This window comes from Lithobates pipiens, unplaced genomic scaffold, assembly GCF_037356315.1.
Source record: "Lithobates pipiens isolate NorthernLeopardFrog02 unplaced genomic scaffold, aLitPip1_a1.2 Scaffold_13, whole genome shotgun sequence".
In the NCBI taxonomy this organism is placed as follows: Eukaryota; Metazoa; Chordata; class Amphibia; order Anura; family Ranidae; genus Lithobates; species Lithobates pipiens.
In genome coordinates this window covers 163,775,035-163,797,190 of record NW_027507718.1, presented here as the reverse complement: position 1 = coordinate 163,797,190, position 22,156 = coordinate 163,775,035, and the positions used below count along the sequence as shown (strand labels likewise).

At 43.1% G+C, this 22,156-nt stretch overlaps 1 protein-coding gene across 18 annotated transcripts in view; it reads left to right on the top strand.

The window, feature by feature from the left end:
- The window catches only part of ADGRL3 (adhesion G protein-coupled receptor L3), a 1,264,347-nt gene that overhangs the window by 984,742 nt on the left and 257,449 nt on the right, over positions 1 to 22,156 (top strand). For all 18 annotated transcript variants that reach the window (XM_077475785.1, XM_077475784.1, XM_077475783.1 and 15 more), the window contains exons 19-20: positions 8,006 to 8,174; positions 10,300 to 10,425. In XM_077475785.1, coding sequence (XP_077331911.1) covers positions 8,006 to 8,174; positions 10,300 to 10,425 — 295 coding nt within the window. The remainder of the gene's footprint in view (positions 1 to 8,005; positions 8,175 to 10,299; positions 10,426 to 22,156) is intronic.

Sequence of the window (22,156 nt, the reverse complement as noted above, 5' to 3'; positions counted from 1 at the left end):
ATCAGTATATGTAAACACAGACAATTCTACATAAACTGGTAGACATACAAAAGACAAATATGACTTCAACATGGCTAAACTACTTTTCAAATCACATTTTATATATATATATATATATATATATATATATATATATAATCTCCCTTACAATTAATTAAAGTAATTGAATCAAAAAGTACCCTGGACTGTGATCAAACACAGAGATTTCTTTAATTTAGCAGTGTCTGGTGTGGATCCAGTTTCCTTCAAGTTTTGAAAAACTGTACATGGAATAGATGCTGTATTGTCTCCAAACATGTCCTAATATATATGTCTATTAGCAATCCACAAGTCATCTGGCTTTAGTTTTAGATCCTTCCGAACTGTTAGGATCTGGAATTGGGGAGAAAACACATACATGAGTTTGTCAAAAACCTTAAAAGATCAGTAACATTCTCTCTGTGAGATCCAAATGGAGGACTTCAGCTGCTAAGACAAAATATAAGCAAGTAAGTAACACACTCCCAAACAAATTATCTTAGGGAGAGAGTCCAAAATCCCGTTAGGTGCTTAAAATATAAGAAAACATTCAGACAAAAGTTTCTAGTTTCTTACTCTACTTTTTCTGCTACATTATAGACAGTAGGGGTGTAAAAATAAAACCTCAGAACTTCTAGTACGGACTCTCCTATAAAAATGATTTCCTCTGTTAATCTCTGTAGATTCTGGCAATCTGTACTTACAAACTACTTCTGATAACACTTTTTACTGTGGCCTTTGCAGTAGCATTTGCCACTGGACATCCAGAAAACCTGTCCATACAGATAAAATGTATACTTGTAAGTTCCTGACTTGGGCATCTGGCTATATCTTTTTGTAATCTCTGGAAGGGATGTTCAGTTTTTGGTAACACCTTTGGTTACAGGTAAAGCAAGAAGTGATATGTTATATGTGATCCCTGGCTCTATCCCATGCTCATTTACTAAGGCAGCCATAATTGCTTGTGACTGATGGCACGGTCCATTTGTCAAACTGAATGGAAATGAATGGCTGGTAGACAAAAATGATCACCTTTTCCAAAGTCCTGTTTCATAAAAAGTTACCCCCTGTGGACCACTTGTTCTTCTCCTTCTGGGGTCCATAAAGTTGAATTATTAATCCCAGCTATACTGGGCCAGAACTAGAGTGGAATCTGTGAGTTGCACAGACCCAGCAAGTGTCTGGGGCTGTAATGCAGCATCCTTAGTCACGTGGTCTGCTTCCATGTGTGAATTTTAACCACTTGCCGCCCGCCCTATAACAGATACACGGCAGCATAGTGGTTTCAAAATCCTGACCGGACGTCATATGACGTGATCAGGATTTTGAGCCGCTGCACGCCCCCGGGGGCTCGCGCATCGCGGCGATCGTTGTTGCGGGGTGTCAGTCTGACATCCTGCAACTGCGATCTCAGTAAAGAGTCTCCAATGGAGACTCTTTACCACGTGATCAGCCGTGTCCAATCACAGCTGATCACAGTGTAAATAGGAAGAGCTGGTGATCGGCTTTTCTTCACTCGTGTCTGGCAGACCCGAGTAGAGGAGAGCCGATCGGCTGCTCCTCTGACAGAGCTGGTCTGTGCTGATCGGTTATCAGCGCAGCCCCCCCCCCCCCCCCGAGGATGCCCACACTGGACCGCTAGGGATGCCACCAGACCACCAGGGAAGCCCAGGACAAGGTATGCCACCCTAGACCACCAGGGATTCCAGTCAGCGCCACAATGGATGCCAATCAGTGCCCATAATGGATGCCAATCAGTGCCCACAGTGGGCATCACTGATTGGCATGCATTATTGTTTGGCACTGCTTGGTATCCATTAATACAGTATAATATAATACAAGGCCGCCTATCAGTTCCCATCTGTGCCGCCTATCAGTGCCCATCCATGCCACCTATCAGTGCCCATCCGTGCCCACCTGTGCCGCCTATCCATGCCCATCTGTGCCGCCTATCCATGCCCATCTGTGCCACCTATCCATGCCCACCTGTACCGCCTATCCATGCCCATCCATGCCGCCCATGCCAGCTATCAGTGCCAATTTGTGCCACCTATCAGTGCCCATCCGTGTCGCCCATCAGTGCCACCCATCAGTGCCGCCTATCAGTGCCCATCAGTGCCACATATCAGTGCCACATATCAGTGTCCATCAATGCCACCTCATCAGTGCCACTTCATTGGTGCCACATCATCGGTGCCCATCAGTGTCGCCTTATTTCCCATCAGAGTAACCCCATCAGTGCCCATCAGTGAAGGAGAAAACGTACTTATTTACAAAGTTTTGAAACTGAAACAAAAAAAACATTTTTTTTTTTTTAATTCTGTATTTTTTTATTTGTTTAGCAAAAAATAAAAACCGTAGAGGTGATTAAATACCACCAAAATAAAGCTCTATTTGTGGGAAAAAAATGATAAAAATGTCATTTGGGTACAGTGTAGCATGACCGCGCAATTCTCATTCAAAGTGCGACAGTGCTGAAAGCTCAAAATTGGTCTGGGCAGGAAGGTGTTTAAGTGCCCTGTATTGAAGTGGTTAATGTTAGTATGGCTACCTCAGCAAGAACCTGGAAGGCTGAAAACATCCAATTAAATTAACTCAGCATGCTTGATTGGTTTACCTGTCGAAGTAAAAAAAAAACTTCTGGCCCTGCAAATGGAACCTATGTCATCAATTTAACATGTGGTTTTCCTTTGTCTCAAGCCTTCTCCAATAGAGGCAGTAAGGTGATTGGATTCAGATGTACGCATTTTTCAATGTTAGATTTGTACTTAAACAAACAAAACAAATTCATATTTCGAACCTTTCATTAGACAAGCATTTAGTTAGCTGTATATTTGCTACTCAGGATGTGGGACCATTAAAAATTAAATATTTGACCAAAATAATTTCTGTAACTTTGTCGAATAGCACCTTTGCATAAAGCTACAGGTCTTACATAATGGGGTGAACCCTTCATTTTTGGCTCCAGATTGCATAAATCTATTACAATGGCTTGTTTTCTATGATGCTGTTTGTGTAAGGCCGCGTACACACGCGGGGACTGTTCGCCCAACTTTGTCCGTCAAACAGTTTCGGCAAACAGTCCGCTCAAAATTAGCATGGACGGACATGGCCACACACGACGAATGAACAGTTTGCTGAAACCGTGCGCGATGACGTGAACGGCACGTACGACGGGACGAAAAATACGACGTCCTATACACTGCATTATAACTTTCGGCGTGTAAATCCTTTCTGAGCATGCGCGGAACTTAGTTTGACGAACAAGCCTACACACGAGGGGACTGTTCGCTGAAACAAAGTTTCAGCGGACAGTTTTTCGGAATTTCCGAAAAACCTTGTTCAGCGGACTGTTCGCTGAAACTGTCCGCTGAAAGCCCACACACGAGCGGACTGTTTGCCGAAACACTGTTCAGCGGACAAAGTTGGGCGAACAGTCCCCGCGTGTGTACGCGGCCTAAGAACTCCAGTTTCATGTTTCAAAAAGAAAACGTTTTCCTGGCAATATAATCTCTCATTGCTTGCTGCGTTGTTAGTTTTAGCTAGATAACACAAGTCCTTAGTTTCCATCTGACATTATTTTCCTGATGTCATAACATAATAAATTATAACAATACCCTGCCGTCATTCAGAGATGTCCATAAATACAAAATATTCTTCTTTTTATACCACAGCACTTACAAGGAAAAGGGGCACATCGTTTCACAATCCACATGTTCTGCTTTGGATTTAGAAAGTAAAAATAAATAAAAACAAAAGGACAAACAATCTGTATATGACAGAACAGAAAGCTCTCAGCCAGGTCAAAAACTATATAATTAGCTGCAGGTATCCTAAAAGGGTGTGTGGATTTGATGTGATGAGTCTGTAAAATTGTATTTATTATTACTCTCACATCATGGACTGCACATCAAGTTATCAGCCCTTTAGATTACATTTTTGTAGAAAAACTTTCTACGTATCCCATCCATCTTGACTTTGTTAAATATTATGGCAGCTGTATTCCAATTAACATCTTCATCCTAATCCATTTTTTTTTTTCTCTCTCAATAACGGTTTATTGTATAAATGTAAAACTACAAAATTGTTATCTTAATGTAACCTGGGTTTCATTTCAAACTGAAGTTTGTCTAAATCAGTTACAATATATCTATATTATTAATAAAATTATTTAAACTCATATTAGAAATGAATACTCAAGTGATAATCTCAATATCACACCCTAATACTAATATATATCCATAGATCTATTTCCTTAAATCAGGAAATTTTACTTAAATTCCCTGTTTTAAATGCACTGTTTCCACTATCAAAGGATATTCAATTTGTGTAATACATGGTTAAATGTAACCTTAATTTTACCATGTTCGGAAAACAGGTTCAAACAGGTTAAAAATTAATTGTGATTGTTTATCATTAGATTAATTAACCCGGCACATTTTGTTATAAATGTTTTGTCTAAAAAACAAAAATTGGCATGGTGTCCTTCCTGCTTATTATTGATCTCTCATCCCAGCTACATTCTTTCAGGAGAGCGCAAAGGAAGAGGTCACATCTGCATACATGACACACACAAGAGATAGAACTAAAGGTTTCGGCATTCACACACATACCCATTTGTACACAATACATGCATATCATTCTCTCACTTTCTTTTAACTCTTTAATATTTCCCTACTTAAATTCTTCTTTCCTTATTTTGTTCTGATATTCTTTGCATCCAATGTATTGTAATCCCATACTTCACATATTCTAGCTTCTATGATTCTATGATCAGATGGGCAGCCATAGTGCTCATCCCATCTTCCCTCTCTGACAACATATAAAATATTCTGTTTTAACTCTCATTTCTCTATTTTGACTTTGCTAGTTGTAGTGCCTGACCCCAAATTAATCCCACAACTTAACATCAAAATGTCCCTTTCTGTCTAGTGTTAATTGTCACCCTTGATCCATCCACCTCACATAGATAGCTGTTTACTCTGCAGGGGCTCAGTATAGGTGGAACTGCACCTTCAGTTCATATATTTTATAGCGCTCCCCTTGCGCTGGGCATTTTTGAGGGTCTCTTACCCTTTATTCCCTTACTTTAATGCCCATAATGACTGGCCAGTCTTCTCTCTTCTCTACTTGTGCCTATACCCTCTTGCCTCTAAACTACTTTATCTAGCAGAATGTGTACTACACACCACCTGACATGGAAATGTATAGATAGTCAACTCCTATCCTCATATTGATTTCAAATTAATAATAACTACTGCAATAGGGAACAGACACAAAAACAGACACTCCACATCTTTCCAAATAACTGTTCTGCTTTATTATGATGCAATTGATGGTTTTTATACACATGATTACGTAGGTATCACATATAATATTATAATTGTATGTTCATGGTAACAAGGGGCATAACATAGGCAGACTAATTCTAATCAGGACTCAAAAGAATGCAAACATGTAATAAAAACATTATTAGTGTCGTGTGCACAGTGAGGGCAGTGTGCAATACATACAAAATAAAATACAATAATATACAGAACTTACAAAGTTCATTTACAATTCTATGAACCACTTTATTGCAGAAGAGACATACTTTATCTCCTGCTTCAAATTCGGACTTCAGCATCAGTCTGACTGGACTATGAGATGTTCCGCCTGACCACAGGGGGCACTGTCTCTTCTGGCAGGTATGGACCCATGGTCTGGTTGGGTGCTTAAGTTACTCTTTCTCGGAGCCCGCCCAGTGGGAGTGGCGTTCTTGCTGTGCTTTCTGGGAGAGGTTATTTAAGATGTGGACGTCATGTGGTTCGGTGTTCTGGTCCAGAAGGCTGTACTGACTTCATGATCCTGGTCCTCCTGACCAGCCCCCAGGAAGGCTATGCCCTGGGGTGCGGATCCACCCGATCTTGATGTCTCAGGGCTGGCTAGCCCGAGGCAAGGAAACTAAAGGAGGATTCTGAGGTGGTTGGGTGCCGTCTCCGGTTTGGGAGAGACCTAGTGATTTCAAGCATTCCAGGGGAGGACTCTTCACAAGAAGACCATGTACAGGTTGGTTTCTTAGTAAGAGCCTGGAAGGACTGAAGTACCCAAGAGAATCCAGTCTCGTGGGATATTGCCAAGCAGGCTGAAAGATCCAGGTATTCCACGAGTGTTCTTCAAGTTTAGTTTTCCTACGTGTTCTACAAAAACGTCTGTGGCAGAGACATAGCTTGTATGTTCTACAACAACGTCTGTGGCAGAGACCTGTTCCTTAGTAAGCACCTTGTTGGCTGCTAGGCAAGAGGACTGTCCAACTTGAGTGAACATCCATTTGCGAATGGCTATTCTCTGGATGCAGTCAAAGTAAGCATGTTCTTCAACATTTTGACTTTGACATTAAGAGTACCTGAACTTCATTTCCATCCCTCTGATCCCAATTTAAGAGACTGTTCATTGTCTACGTCTTTGCAAAAAAAAATCCATTCAAGTGGATCTGTTGTCAGTCTCTCAAGTTACTGGGCCATTTAACACGGGACACTTCTTGACGTGAAGCGAGTAGAACAGAAGGTAACAGTAAGCCGAAATCTAACCAGCAGTTCCTTCGGGGTTGGTGCTACATTTACAAGAGTTAATAATGGGATGCCTTAGAGCGACTCTGCAGCTTAGGCATATATTTGCAAATGTGTGCTAACTAAACCCTTGTGTAACGCAAACTATTAGACAGCATAATTTGGTTGGCTGTAGACTGGCTAGCAAGTTGAGCTGGGAATTTCCTTTGGTTTTGGTGAGTATGGTGACCCCGCCCCTTATGATGTCACATTCCCGGAGGATGCTGGGACTGTGACATCATAAGGTGCGGGGTCACCGTGTGACATCACCCGGTGACCCCTATATAAGTCGCCGCACAACACGCCCCTGCCATTACGACCAGGGAGAGTGTCGTGTCAACATCGGAAGGAAGAACAAGAATAGCAGAAGAAGCAGAAGAAGGTGGCAACAGGGACAGAAAACCGGGCCAACGCTAGTAAAAGAGCTGGACGAAGAAAGCCGAGGCCCGGCAAGAAGAACCGAAGAGCGGGACAAGACCCCTGAAGAGCAGGACAAGACCCCTGAAGTCGGAACAAGACCCCCGGATGGCAGCGGCAACGAAGGAGAAAGCCAGGGTCCTCCGCTAGTAAAAGAGCAGAAGATAGCGGAGGAGTCCGGCGAGAAGACCCCATCAAGACGGAAGAAGACCACCGGAGCTGTCTAATAAAGTATTTTAAAAACCTGTGTTGTGTTTTTTTTTCATGTACACTTTTTCCCCCAGATGAATGGGTAGGGGTACATCGTACCCCATACTCATTTACATAGGGTGGGGGCCAGAATCTGGGGGCCCCCTTATTAAAGGGGGCTCCTGGATTCTGATAAGCCCCCCGCCCGCAGACCCCGACAACCAACAACCAGGGTTGTTGGAAAGAGGCCCTAGTCTTCATCAACATGGGGACAAGGTGCTTTCGGGTGGGGGGGCAGGACCCCATTTTGAGGGAACACAGCCTGGTACGGCTCAGGAGGGGGGGGGGGGGGGGGCGCTCGCTCGTCCTCATCCCCTTTCCTGACCGGCCGGGCTGCGTGCTCGGATAAGGGTCTGCTATGGACTTTGGGGGGACCCCCACGCTGTAGGGCTTCCCCTTTAAATCCATACCAGGTGACGGGGCTAGCGAGGTGTCAATCTCGCTGATGGAGGCGGACTAGCACACAGACGGCCGAGTCCGGCGGACAATTTTGAGTCAAGACTTCTTTCTAATCCGCCGGACTTTTGGGAAGGAAAAGTCAGCTGAAGCCCACACGGGCAGATTGTCTGGCGGACTCTGGTCCCCCGGGCCAAGTCCGCCAGATAATCCGATCGTGTGTACGCGGCATAATGCATACTCAGATCCTAATTGTTTAGATATTTATTGTAAAAAATCAAATGTGTAATTTGATGGATAAACTCGGTTTACAGTTTGTGTGTTTTTTTTCTTTACAGATCATGGGTTATAGGTGCAATAGCACTTCTCTGTCTTCTGGGACTGACCTGGGCCTTTGGATTAATGTATATCAACGAGAGCACAGTCATTATGGCTTATCTGTTCACAATTTTTAATTGTCTTCAGGGAATGTTTATATTCATTTTCCACTGTGTTCTACAAAAAAAGGTAAATCTATAAGTGTATTACGTTTCATGGTTCATGCTGATTCCCATAAATCTTGCATATAAAAACACCCAAGTTTGCAGATTTTATATTATTTCTATTCTTTTTCTTTTCTATTTTTATTTATTAGGACTGTATAGGCCTTTTTACACAATGTCAGTTTGTTGTATTTAACAAACGTGTGTTGTGCTAAAGCATATTTAAGCCCAAGAACAAAAATGTATTGCAGCTTACTCGTCCATGGTGGCTGCATTGTTTTTTTTCACATTTTTTGCTCTTTATGTTAACCCAATATTGCTGTTAACACACTTCCTTCCTAGGTTGACAACTGTACTAAACAGAATTGTCATCGCAGGACAAGTAGTGTGTTATGACTACATAATACTTCTCTCTCTTCCCCCTGGGGGGGCGGGGTATGTTTTGCAATCCACATAGATAGCAAGGAGCATTTTTTTTAAAGAGATATAATACATTTGTGTATTTAACAGACCATGAGGAAGCATATTTGAATGGGCTACCAAATGACCACAACAGCCTGAAAATAGCACCGTCATGATTCCGTGTAGTTCATGGCCCCACAACACATGTACTGCAATGCAGGTGCCTTGTGCACAAACCCTAAGGCCCCTTTCACAGCGAGGCGGTTTTCAGGCGCTACAACACTAAAAATAGCGCCTGAAAAAAAACGGCCCCTTTCACTCCAGTGTGAAAGCCAGAGGGCTTTCACACTGGAGCGGTGCGCTGGCAGGACGGTGAAAAAAGTCCTGCTAGCCGCATCTTTGGAGCGGTGAAGGAGCGGTGTATTCACTCCTACCCATTGAAATCAGTGGGACAGCACAGCTATACCGCCAGCAAGGCGGCGCTTTGTGGTGTGGAAGCTAAAACGACGGTAAAGCGGCACTAAAAATAGCGCCGAAGCCGCTCCCGTCCCAGTGTGAAAGGGGCCTAAATATAAATACTTCTTTATAGGCTTTTTTTATTTGAAAGCCAGAGGACATGTCAGTGGACAAGAGTGCTCATTCCCCCCCCCCCGTCCAGCCCATCTGCTGCAGTAGAATGTTGGTACTTGTAGTTTATTCATTCACAGGAGTCTGTGAATGAATGATGCAGCTGTGTGGACAGAGCCCCTGAACAGCAGCACTATTTTCAAAAAATGACAGTGGGGGCAGGGTGAAAAACCCTCATCACTGTCACAGGGAGGGGGAGAGGGGGCAGGAGCTGGAACTTGTTACATGTTCCACCCTAAATATGAGTGGAACACGCAACATGTTCCAAAGGTGAACTTAGCCTTTAAGCGTGTGAAACCTTTGGTGGAAATAACCGTTCCCCAAGTGCTAGCTGTATTTTATCATGTTCTCACCTTACTACCAGTCTACCTATCAGTTTCTATTTACAGGAATATTTTGGTTCATCACAGATTGTATTTAACGGTTTTTAAAAATCAAAACAATTGGATTTGGTGTATAAAAAATATATTACAAGAAGATTTTTGTCTCATCTTCAGACCTAAACTGCAGAAATGACAATTGAAAATTGACTGGTTGCTAAGCTAAACCATACAGTTTTCTTGAAGTATACATTTGCTGTGGAAGCCCGTTAAAATTGTCTTTCATTGCATAATGAAAAAATAAATGAAAACATACGTAAAACACTTTTTTGTGCATTAATTGTATAACTTTTTAACTTGAAACAAAATACCCACTTTTAATTTGCATGCAAACTGCATAAGGCCTCTTTCACACGAACGATCCGTTGAGGTCCGCTTGTCAGGTTTTTAGCCGGACCTAAACGGACGCTCCATAGACCTCTATGGAGCGTCGAATGTCAAAGGTGACATGTCAGCTGACATCCGACCCGCTCCAATCCGAAAAAGTGTGACGGAGGAAAAACCTACTTTTCCATCCGTCATCGGATCGGGTGATGACGGACTCTACAGTCCATCGTTATCCGATCTCCCATAGGGGAGAGCGGCGCTCTGACAGGTCCGTGTGCACAGACGGACTTGTCATCTTCCTGCTGAGCAAGCGGATGTTTCACGGGGCAGATCATCACGGATCCATCCCATGTGAAAGAGGCCTTAGATTTATGGAAAATTAATTAGGGCTATTTTTTTTAAATTCTCTTTTAGGTGCGGAAAGAATATGGCAAATGTTTGCGAACTCATTGCTGTAGTGGAAAAAGTATGGATAATTCAATTGGTTCAAATAAAACATCTAGCTCTCAAGCTCCTGGGAGGTATTCCACTGGTTCACAGGTAAGTAAAGTATTTAGATATACATTATATTGTCAAAAGTATTGGGGTGCCTGCCTTTACAAGCACATGGCATCCTACTCTTAGTCCGTAGGGTTCAATATTGAGCTGGCCCACTCTTTGCGGCTATAACAGCTTCAACTCTTCTGGGAAGGCTGTCCACAAGGTTTTGGAGTCTGTCTATGGGAATGTTTGCCCATTCTTCCAGAAGGGTATTTTTTGAGGTCAGGCACTGATGTTGGACGAGAAGGCCCAATTTGCAGTCCGCTCTAATTCATCTCAAAGGTGTTCTTTTGGGTGGAGGTCAAGACTATGTGCAGGCCAGTCAAGTTACTGTACCCCAAACTCGCTTGTGTATGTGTTTATGAACCTTGCTTCATGTACTGGTCCAAATCTTTTGGTGGAGGGGGATTATGGTATGGGTTTTTTTTTTTCAGGGGTTGGGCTTGGCCAGGGAAGGGAATTCTTAAGGCAACAGCGTACCAAGACATTTTGGACAATTTCATGCTCCTAACTTTGTGGGAACAGTTTGGGGATGGCCCCTTCCTGTTTCAACATGACTATACACCAGTGCACAAATCAAGGTCCATAAAGACATGGATGAGTAAGTTTGGGGTACAGAAACTTGGCTGGCCTGCACAGAGTCCTGACCTCACTCATCCATGTCTTTATGGACCTTGCAGGTCTATAGAGCTTTGTATGGGTCTCTTTTGAGGCCAGTGTGAAATAAGGTACAGAGAAGGGCATAGACCCTGACCCATAGTCTGCACACCTTTGGGCAAGACCACAATATGTGTGTCATTATGCCCACCTGTGAACATCCTCGGAAGCAGAGCGCAGAATAAGCTGTAATGAACCGAGCCAGCCTAGCCAGTGTATAGTACCATGTGTATAATATTTTATAGGCATTCTCCAATATATGAACATTTTAGAGCTTTTGGAAAGCGCCAAGGACATGATCTGCCAGTCCCCTGGATCCAGTCACTTCCCCAATTTACTTTCCCATTCAAGGTGGTAGGGCCGCAACAGAGGTCTTCTGGTAGAAATTATTGAAGAATAAATCAATGAGATGAGTCCGGGGGAGTGAGGCCGGACTCTACAAAGACTCTAAAATGGGGTCAACGCGTAAGGGGTGGACTGGGACTGCAGGAGCTGTTGAATGAAATGACAAAGTTGTAGGTACCCACAGTAGGTGCCCGCTATATTGTGTCAATCTCGCCGCTTTTATCGGCGAGATTGACACCCTACGAGCCTCGTCGCGGGAGCCAGCGCTGAGCTGGCTTGCATCGGAAAAGGAAAACTATTTATTTTCCTTTCCCGATAAGCGACAAGCATCGCTGACATTGAGGCGGGGATCCGACTTGGATTCTCGCTAATACCGGGCACTGTATTTGGTATGAATCTTAAGGGAGAACTCTGGTCTGGTAGGGGTTTTAAGGGGAACCCCCTATGCCGAAAAAACGGCTTGGGGCTCCCCCCAAAATCCATACCAGACCCTTATCTGAGCACGCAGCCTGGCCGGTCAGGAAAGGGTGTGGGGACAGGTGAGCCCCCCCTCCTGAGCCGTACCAGGCCGCATGTCCTCAACATGGGGGGTGGGTGCTTTGGGGAAGGGGTGCGACCTGTGGCCCCTCACCCCAAAATCACCTTGTCCCCATTGGCCTCTTCCTGACAACCCTGGCTGTTGGTTGTCAGGGTCTGCGGGTGGGGGGCTTATCAGAATCCAGGAGCCCCCTTTAATAAGGGGGCCCCCAGATTCTGGCCCCCACCCTATGTAAATGAGTATGGGGTACGATGTACCCCTACCCATTCATCTGGGGGAAAAAGTGTACCCATTTTTGGGGGGGGGGGGATATCTATTATAGCAAAAAGTAAAAAATATTGCTTTTTTTCAAAATTGTCGCTCAGAGATGATTAAATACCACCAAAAGAAAGCTCTATTTATGGGGAAAAAAATTACATCAATTTTGTTTGGGTGCTTTGCACGACCACGCAATTGTCAGTTAAAGGAGCATAGTGCCGTATCGCAAAAAATGCTCTGGTCAAAAAAAGGGGTAAATTCTTCCAGGGCTGAAGTGGTTAAAGGCTTATATGCAAGTTATTGCCATAAAAAGTATATGAGGACCCAGGTACTGCATGTATCAGTCCAAAAAAACGTTTTTAAAACAACAGTTTTTTCAGGAGCAGTGATTTTAATAATGCTTAAAGTGAAACAATAAAAATGTAATATTCTTTTAAATATGGTGCCTGCTGGGTCCCCTAAGTCTGCCTGTAAAGTAGCACATCTGTGTGATATGTAGAACAGTGCCACAGGAAAATGAAATTTCTAAACGAAAAAATGTAATTTAAACTTGCTCGCTGCTGTAATGTTTTGCCGCCTCCCGGCAATATAGATGAAAAATCAAGGAAGAAATTGGAGTGGGCTCCCTCCAGTCCGTACCATGCCCTTAGGTTCTGGTATGGATTTTAAGGGGAACTCCATGCCAAAAGTACATTTTTTGACATTTTGACAATTCCTTTATTAAAAAAATTAAAAATAATAAAAAGTGTCCCGCGAAGTATATCCATCGTCATTCACGCCACCCGACAGACAGGAAAAAAAAGAAAAGACTCTGCCTCCATGGGAAGCCTCCCGGCAACTGCTGTCTTTTGGCTGTGACAGCTGTTATGTAAGCAAGAGCAGAGCCACCCACTGACATAACTGGATGACCCAGTCCCCTCTGAAATCATATGATGTCACCTGATATCAGAAGGGGTGGGATCACATGGTTACGTCACCAGGTGTCCCCAACCTTGCCTATATAACAGCTGTCACAGGCAAGAGACAGGAGTCGGCAGAAGGCCTCCCATTGAGGCAGAGCTTTTTTTCTTTTCTTTTTTTTTAATAAAGAATGGTCAAAATGTTTTTTCGGTGAATGGGTAGGGGTACAATGTACCTTACCCATTCACATGGGGGGGCTGGAATCTGGGGGCCCCCTTGTTAAAGGGGGCTTCCAGATTCTGATAAGCCCCCTGCCTGCAGACCCCCACAACCATCGGGCCAGGATTGTGGGGACAAGGCCCTTGTCCCCATCAACATGGGACAAGATGCTTTGGGGGGAACCCCAAAAACATCCTCCCCATATGGAGGGCAAGCAGCCTGGTATGGTTCAGGAGGGGGGGACCCAGCACTGTTTTGTTTTTTTACATTTTGGCATAAAGTGTCCCTTAAAATCAATACCAGGCCCTTTGGTGGTTTTGAGGGGGACACCATGCCGTTTTTCCTTAATTCTGTCAGGGTTCCCCTTAACCACTTCAATACACTATTATATACTCTGTACGGACTGCAATATATATATATATATATATATATATATATATATATATATATATATATATATACTGTATATATATATATATATATATATATATATATACATACACAGTCATGCTGAAAAGTTTGCATACCGTGGCAGAAATTGTGAAATTTTGGTATTAATTTTGAAAATATGACTGATCATGCCAAAAAACTGTCTTGAGGATAGCAATCACATGAAGCCATTTATTATTACATAGTTTTCTGGATCCTTTTTAAATCATAATGATACCAGAAATCACCCAAATCTCCCTGATCAAAAGTTTACATACCCTGGAATGTTTGGCTTTGGTACAGACACAGAAGGTGGCACACACAGGTTAAATTAGCAATTAAATGTTAATTTCCCACATTCGTGGCTTTTTCAAATCACAATTAGTGTCTGTTTATGCACGGTCAATTAGTTTGTTAGTTCTCACATGGATGCTCTAGGCAGGCTACCTAGCCATGAGGAGATAGAAAAGAACAGTCAAAAGACTTGGGTAACAAGGTAATGAAACTTTACAAATATGGAAAAGGATATAAAAAGATATCCAAAGCCTTGAATATCCCAGTCAGTACTGTTTAATCGCTTATTAAGAAGTGGAAAATGAGTGGCTTTTTTTATACCAAGCCAGGGTCAGGTAGACCAAGAAAGATTGCAGCCACATCTGGAGGAAGACTTGCTCAGTATACAAAGAAAAACCCACAGGTAACCACAGGAGAAATACAGGCTGCTCTCCAAAAAGTAAGTGTGGTTGTTTTTAAGGCCGGGTTCACACCACAGCGATGCGGGAACACCGCGAATCCGTGGCGTTTTCCCGCATCGCACACCTCCTGCCGGCAGTTCACACTGCCCTATGCGGACGGCTGGGAGTGTCAATGATATGTTAATGACACCCCCAGATCCGTCCGCATATCGCAGTGCGATCTGCAGACTCGCACAGGAATCGGATCGCATGGTGTGAACCCCCATGCGATCCGATTCTGTTGCGGACCAAAAAAAGGGTCCCGTGCGAGTTTGCTGCGGGAGCGATGCGAACTCAGCCATACTATCTGTATGGCTGAACTCGCATCGCTACGGAGATCGGATGTGATTTGCACTGCAGTGCGGGTGCGAATCACATCCGGATCTCCCCCCGCAGCAGTGTGAACCCAGCCTAAGAAGCACAATTCAACGATACTTGAACAGAAAAGAGCTGCATAGTTGAGCTGCCAGAAGGAAGCCTTTACTGCGCCAATGCCACAAACAAGCCAATGAGGCATGTCAAGGTGTTGGGCATATTGTAACCAGGCTTATTTGTGAAACTTGTACAGTAAAGGCTTCTTTCTGGCAACTTGACCATGCAGCTCTATTTTGTTCAACTATCATCGTATTGTGCTCATTAAAAACAAGCACACCATCTTTTTCCAGAGCAGCCTGTATTTCTCCTGAGATTACCTGTGGGATTTTCTTTGTATCCCGAACAGTTCCCGTGGCAGTTGTGACCTTGACTTGGTATCAAGAGATCCCCAAATTTTCCACTTCTTATTAAGTGATTGAACAGTACTGACATGCATATCCAAGGCTTTGGCTATCTTTTTATATCTTTTTCCATCTTTGGAAAGTTTCATTACCTTGTTACCCAGGTCTTCTGACTGTTCTTTTCTACCTCCTCATGGCTCACTGTCTAGCTTAGTGCATCCATAAGAGAGCTAACAAACTCACTATTTATACACAGATACTAATTGTGATTTAAAAAGTCACAAATGTGAGAAATTAACCTTTAATTGCCATTTTAACCTGTGTGCGCCACCTTTTGTGTCTGTACCAAGGCCAAACATTCCATTCTGATGTCTGTTATCATTATGATTTAAAAAGGATCCAAAAAACAATGTGATAATAAATGGCTTCATGCAATTGGTATCCTTAAATAATTTTGGCATGATCAGTCATATTTTTAATATTAATTGCAACATAATTTCACAATTTCTGCCAGGGTATGCAAACTTTTTAGCACAACTGTATACTAGACTCCCTGCACTGTATATATAGTCTATACTGAATGCAGTGGTGTGTGTGTGTGTGTGTGTATATATATATACTAAACTGCCTGCACGCCACTAACTAACCTGCCTAATCTAGCTTCTCAATCTCTCTCCATTAATGCACATTGCACACATTGTGGGCAGTGCACCTAGCCCCTGAGCCATGATTGGCAATGGCTCTCACAGCAGATCACACTGTGATTTGTCAAAGCATGCAGGTCAAGTGCATGCTTTAGTCAATCAGCAGCCAAGATACTCAGCTGCAGTAAGACATTTGAATGGTGTAAACATTTCAAAGATGGACGTACGTCTGTTAGTGATTCCCTGCCCATAACAGTCATTCCTGTGAATATTCAGTATGTGGAACACCTTATCCTGAATAATCGAGGCATAACCCGGCGTGAAATTGCACAAGAGACAAATATTTTTGTGGGAATAGTAAACACAATCATTCACGAACATTTGAATTTTTGAAAAGTTAGAATGCTGGACACCAAGACAGTTTTCCACTTTTGACCGGCATAGAAGAGTTAAAGTCTGCACTGCGCTGAAGGAGTGTTTTGACAGGAAAGGCCAGGGTTTTATGGAATGCATCATTACATGTGAGAAAACCTGGGCACATCATTTCACTCCAGAATTAAAAGGAGTATCAAAGCAGTGGAAGCATGCGAACAACTGCGTCTGCAGGTAAGGCAATGGCAAGTGGTTTCTGGGAAAGACATGGCGAGTGAGGTGCATACTCGTCTGCGGGGAAAAAAGTGCACAGTACATTACAGCAACTCGGCTGGGAGGTATTGCCATATCCTTCTTACAACCTGGACCTCGCTCTGAGTGATTTCCACCTGCTTGCCTGCTTGAACCTCTAAACGAGTTCTCAGGGGTCAGCATTTCAGCACTGATGATGAAGTAGAGTAGGCTGACCTAGGATGGTTTAGACGTAATGCCAAAAGTTTTCCAGTGTGTGTGTGTATAAGCAAAAATTCAATACTTGTACTTGTAGAGCTAGGCACTCGAAGAGAATCTTTATTCTGTGACTAACGTTCCACTGAGGCACAGCCCATTAGGACAATTGAAAAAGAGGCAGATATACAATTACCTACCTAAAAGTGAAACTGCTCTCCTACAGAAATGTTGTTATCACCCACAATAAAAGTATACAGCATACACAGAGTATATATAATAACAAATATAAATATATGTATATATATATATATATATATATATATACACTTACCAGACACTTTATTAGGTACACCTTGCTTGTACCTATTTGGACCCCCTTTTACCTTCAGAACTGCCTTAATTCTTTGTGGCATGGATTCAACAAGGTGTTGGCTTAAAATGTCCTGCAGTGAGCTTGATTGCACCTCTTTCTCCCATTATAAATCTAAACCAGGGATATGCAATTAGTGGACCTCCAGCTGTTGCAAAACTACAAGTTCCATCTTGCCTCTGCCTCTGGGTGTCATGCTTGAGGCTGTCAGAGTCTTGCTATGCATCATGGGACTTGTAGTTCTGCAGCAGCTGGAGGTCCACTAATTGCATATCCCTGACCTAAACGATCCTCCCCCTCTGGCAACGATCTTTAACAATTAACTAATGCCATAAATTTACTCCATCGACCTAATTTTGTTACACCTTGTTCTTTACTTACATAACACCTTGCCAGTTTTCTATTTACTGACTATTGTAATGTTAATTACTTGTTTGTTATATAGAAATCGCTGTCATAGTCCCGGAGATATTAATCTCTCTGGAAAGGGATAATGGCGCTGTTCAAATACATAGTGGGTGCAAGTGCACTGGGGAAATTAGTTGTAGTTAGTAGTTAGTAAGGTTGAATAAAGACAACAGTCCATCCAGTTCAACCTGAGTGAATGTCCCTATCCCTGTACATTGCACACTCACATCGGTCCCTACCCTCACGGAGCCCACAATCCAAGGTCCCCATTCATATACTAGGGCCAATTTTTGACAGAAGCCAATTAACCTACCTGCATGTCTTTGGAGTGGGGGAGGAAACCAGAGTACTTGGAGGAAACCCACGCAGGCCCAGGGAGAACATGCAAACTCCAGGCAGGTAGAGTCGTGGTTGGGATTCAAACCAGCGATCCTTCTTACTGCTAGGTGAGAGTGCTAACCACTACACCACTGTGCCGCCCAATGTGTATGTAAACTAAATACCACAAAAAATATGTGTGTATAGTGAATACAACAATGAGTTTAAAGTGCACTATAAAGTGCAATGTGCATATCAAGTAAAAAGCTTGCCCACTGAGGAGTGGCGGGAAGGGGAACACATGCAGAGAAGCTGGGACTGAGCAGGCACAGAGAGGAGAGATGGACGTAGCCCGGAGATAGCTCACTGCGCTCATAGTCCCGTAGATTGCTCGCTGCTCCTCCCATTTGATCCTCGAGTACCCGACATTGTTGATCGGATACTCTTTGGACCTAAGGTATCCATTGGCTGGTGATTCTACACCACTCCCTGGATACTCGCTCCACATCGGAGCCACCTTCCTTCTTTTCAACCAGAGCTTCTCATAGTCCTTCCTATGAGCAAATACTAGTTACACTCCCCAGTTCCTACCTGATGCTATCCACAGTCCTCTTCCCTCCCTTAGTCCTTCCCCCCTACCCCCCTGCTTATCTTAAACCATATATAATCAGGAATCCCTGATTATATATACACTACATAGTGATGCATTTAAATATTCTGACACTTAATGCACAGGGACTCAACTCCCCTCCAAAAAGAACCAAGGCTTTCCATTCCTTTTCCACACTCTTGGCACATGTGGTATGCTAACAGGAAACACATTTCTCATTACAATCCTCCCCTAAATTATTTTTCTGACAATACCCCCAGGTTTATATAGCCTCGGCCTCCACCAAACAGAAAGGGGTTTTAATTGCTTTGCATCAGCCAAGCATCATACCAATGTAAACTAAATAAACAACTTCATAAGCAGCTAGACAAAGCCTTCTATAAAGCTTCATCGAATTATCTAAATTTGCCCTCTCCGTCAAATAAACAAATCTACGATAAAGCGCAATTGGAATTTGATCTATTCCTGATGGACTAGGCTGAAAAGATTCTCTGAAAATACCCACACACTTTCTATATGAAAGTGAGTAAGCCAAACACATTCTTGGCCTTAACCCTACATAAAGTGGACTATACCCTCAAACCAATTCGACTTCAACTTACTAAAGACACCTATTCCAGTAACCCTCAGAAAATTCTCCATGAGTTCCGCAGAAGACTCGCTAACCTATATCGGGATACTCATACATTTGACCCAACAAACTTTAATACTCTTCTCTCCTCCCTCTCTGTTGCTCAAAAAGAAACCCTCGCTAGACCTACAGTATCTTGGATTTAGAAATCCGCACAGCAATAAAAACATTAAAAACACACAACCGCACAGGTCCTGACAGCTTTTCAGCAACCTACTATAAACACTTTGCTACCATATTATTCCCTCTTATGGTTGAAGCCTTCAACTCCTTCCTCTCAAACCATTCCTTTTGTAGTGAATCCCTCTTAGTATCCATCGCCATAATTCCTAAACCAAATACTGATGACACTTCCTAGTCCAACTACAGCTCTTTCTTGGCCTTATCTTAACTCCATCTTATGCCGGTGGAGATTTGGAACACATTTCCTGTGTTGGATCTCTTCCATGTATCAAAACCCAAAAGCATATGTTTCCTACTCTGGTTACTGTTCTCACCCCGTTGTCATTGAAAGAGGAACCAGGCAGGGGTGCCTCATTTCCCCTCTTCTTTTTGCTTTGGCAATGGAACCCCCTAGCCCAGCTCAAATGCTCCAATACGAATATTAAAGGCCTAGAATTAGGAGGCCATCAACATAAATTATGTATGTTTGTGGACGATATCCTAATATTCTTCACTTCACCCCCATCGGCTCCCAACCTCATTGACACCCTAACCAAATTTGGATTAATATCCGGACTCAAAATAAGCCCTCATAAATCCAAAGCCTTAAACATTTATATACCACCTGACTTACAGACACAATTACAGGAATCCCTCCCATTTACTTGGTCGACAACACAAATTACATATCTTGGAATAACATTTACAGCGAATCCGGCAAATCTATATACAGCAAATTACCCACCTATGCTAACTCGACTCACCACCCTAATGAAAAACTGGTCTTCTATACCATTAGCATGTGGTAATGATAATCACAGTAATCAAAATGTCACAGTAATCAAAATGTCAATACTACCTAAGATCCTACCTAAGCAGCGGTGGAGGAGCGGTGAGTTCACCGTTCCAAAGAAGCTGCTGGCAGGACTTTTTGTGACGCCCTGCCAGCACACCGATCCACTGTGAAAACCCTCGGGCTTTCACACTGGAGTGAAAGGAGCTGCTTTTTTTAGGCACTATACAGGCCCTATTTTTAGTGTAGTGTACTGTAGCGCCTGAAAAACGCTGGCATTGTGAAAAGGGTCTAACAGTTACTGTATGTCTCTGTATTAGCATCATGTTACAAGGGATAAAACATGGGGAAATGTGCATGTATTCCAGAGATGTACTAAATATGTTAGTTTTTTTTTCTTTGGCATATGTTTAGATTTAAATGTCACTCCCTGGTAGGAATGGGTTCCAAACTCACCTGAGCTATCCTGCCATGAAGCTGTCAAAGTCAACAGCCAAATCATAAGTGGCAGAGGCATTCTCCGCCCTACAGCTGGACGTATGCAATGGGCATATAAACATGTGTTGACATATGTCGACAATCATCTTGGTTTGGTTGTCGACACTGACAGATTCCCAATGGGATACTCCAGGTGGGTTCAGACTGATGTCATTGCTCATCACTGTTCTCTGGACTTCTTTAACTAGTATACAGGTGAATACAATTATTGTAGGCTGATCATTTGATCTGGCAATACTGTAAATACAGTAAAACCTTGGATTGCGAGCATAATTTGTTCTGGAAACATGGTTGTAATCCAAAGCACTTGTGTATCAAAACGAATTTCCCCATAAGAAATAATGGAAATTCAGATGATTTGTTCCTGAACCTTTAAGGCCCCCTTCGCACTGGAAGTATTTTTCAGGCCCTTTAGCGCTAAAAATAACACCTGAAAAATGCCTCATCTGCAATCCCAGTGTGAAAGCCCGAGTGCTTTCACACTGAAGTGGTGTGCTGGCAGGATGTTAAAAAAAGTCCTGCAAGCAGCATCTTTGGGGGGTTTTAGGAGCAGTGTATAAGCTGCGGTGTATACAAGGCAGTGGCACTTTGTGGACACTTTTAACCCTGTATTCGACCACTGGTGGAAGAAAAGCGACTCTGGAACAATGGTAAAGCTTCGCTAAAACTAGCAGCGCTTTACTGCTGACGCCCCACACTGTCAATGTGAAAGTGCCCTTATTCATAGATCTTTCAGTTTATAGTCCATATTAAAAGATTATAGTAATGTTATAGATTGTGTAACTATAAAATGTCCATCCACAAATGGCAGCCTCCACAGGGGAATTAGAAGCAAAATCCAGCAGGAGCTACAGAGTCTAAAAGTAAGAGAGGCACCTCTAAGTTTAGCAATATGGTTACATATACCAACTCACATGATTGATAATTAAAACAGGCACATCTAAGTATGCAGGCATCCAGGGTAAAGCTGTTCACATAGATCATCCTCTGCACTGCCAGCTCTCATTGCTGTCAGTCTGCAATCGTAACTGGGAGGACTAACCTGAAAGCGAGGCTTGAAGCGCTCGTGGAGTGCAGAGTGGAAGGGTTAACATCTATGGTGGTGCTGGCGATGGTTTACCCCAAATATTCAGCAAAGAGACATCAGAACCTAGCCAAGAGACAGTCCGATTCAGCAAAAGACAGCCCAATCCAGCAAAGAGACATCCCTAAATATTCAGCAAAGAGACAGCTCACTCCAGGAAAGAGACATTCCCAAATATTCAGCAAAGAGACAGCCTAATCAAATAAAAAAAGACAGTCACAAAATATAGAATGGTCATACATTAAGTTCACATTATCTGGGCATACACAGAGTGATTGGGACTGGGAGTGCAGACTCCCCTCATCACACACATGCCTGCTCTTCCGATCCTCCTTGCCAGTGTTTCATGTCCTGCAAACAAATCCGTCCTCTGTCCTAAAATGAAAGGCTGCTAGCTTATCACCACAAACTTTCCTCAGACCACAGCTTAGCTCATCTCCCTCTCTGCAGTGTCAGCAGTAACTGCACTTTAGCTTCTCTCAGCAGGACATTAGAGATTGGGGTGAAGGGAGGAAGATGAAGGTGAAGGAGGGCACAGAGCGAGTTTGCAGAAGACCACTGGACGGAGATTGAAAGGCTATTCCGATCTTCTAAA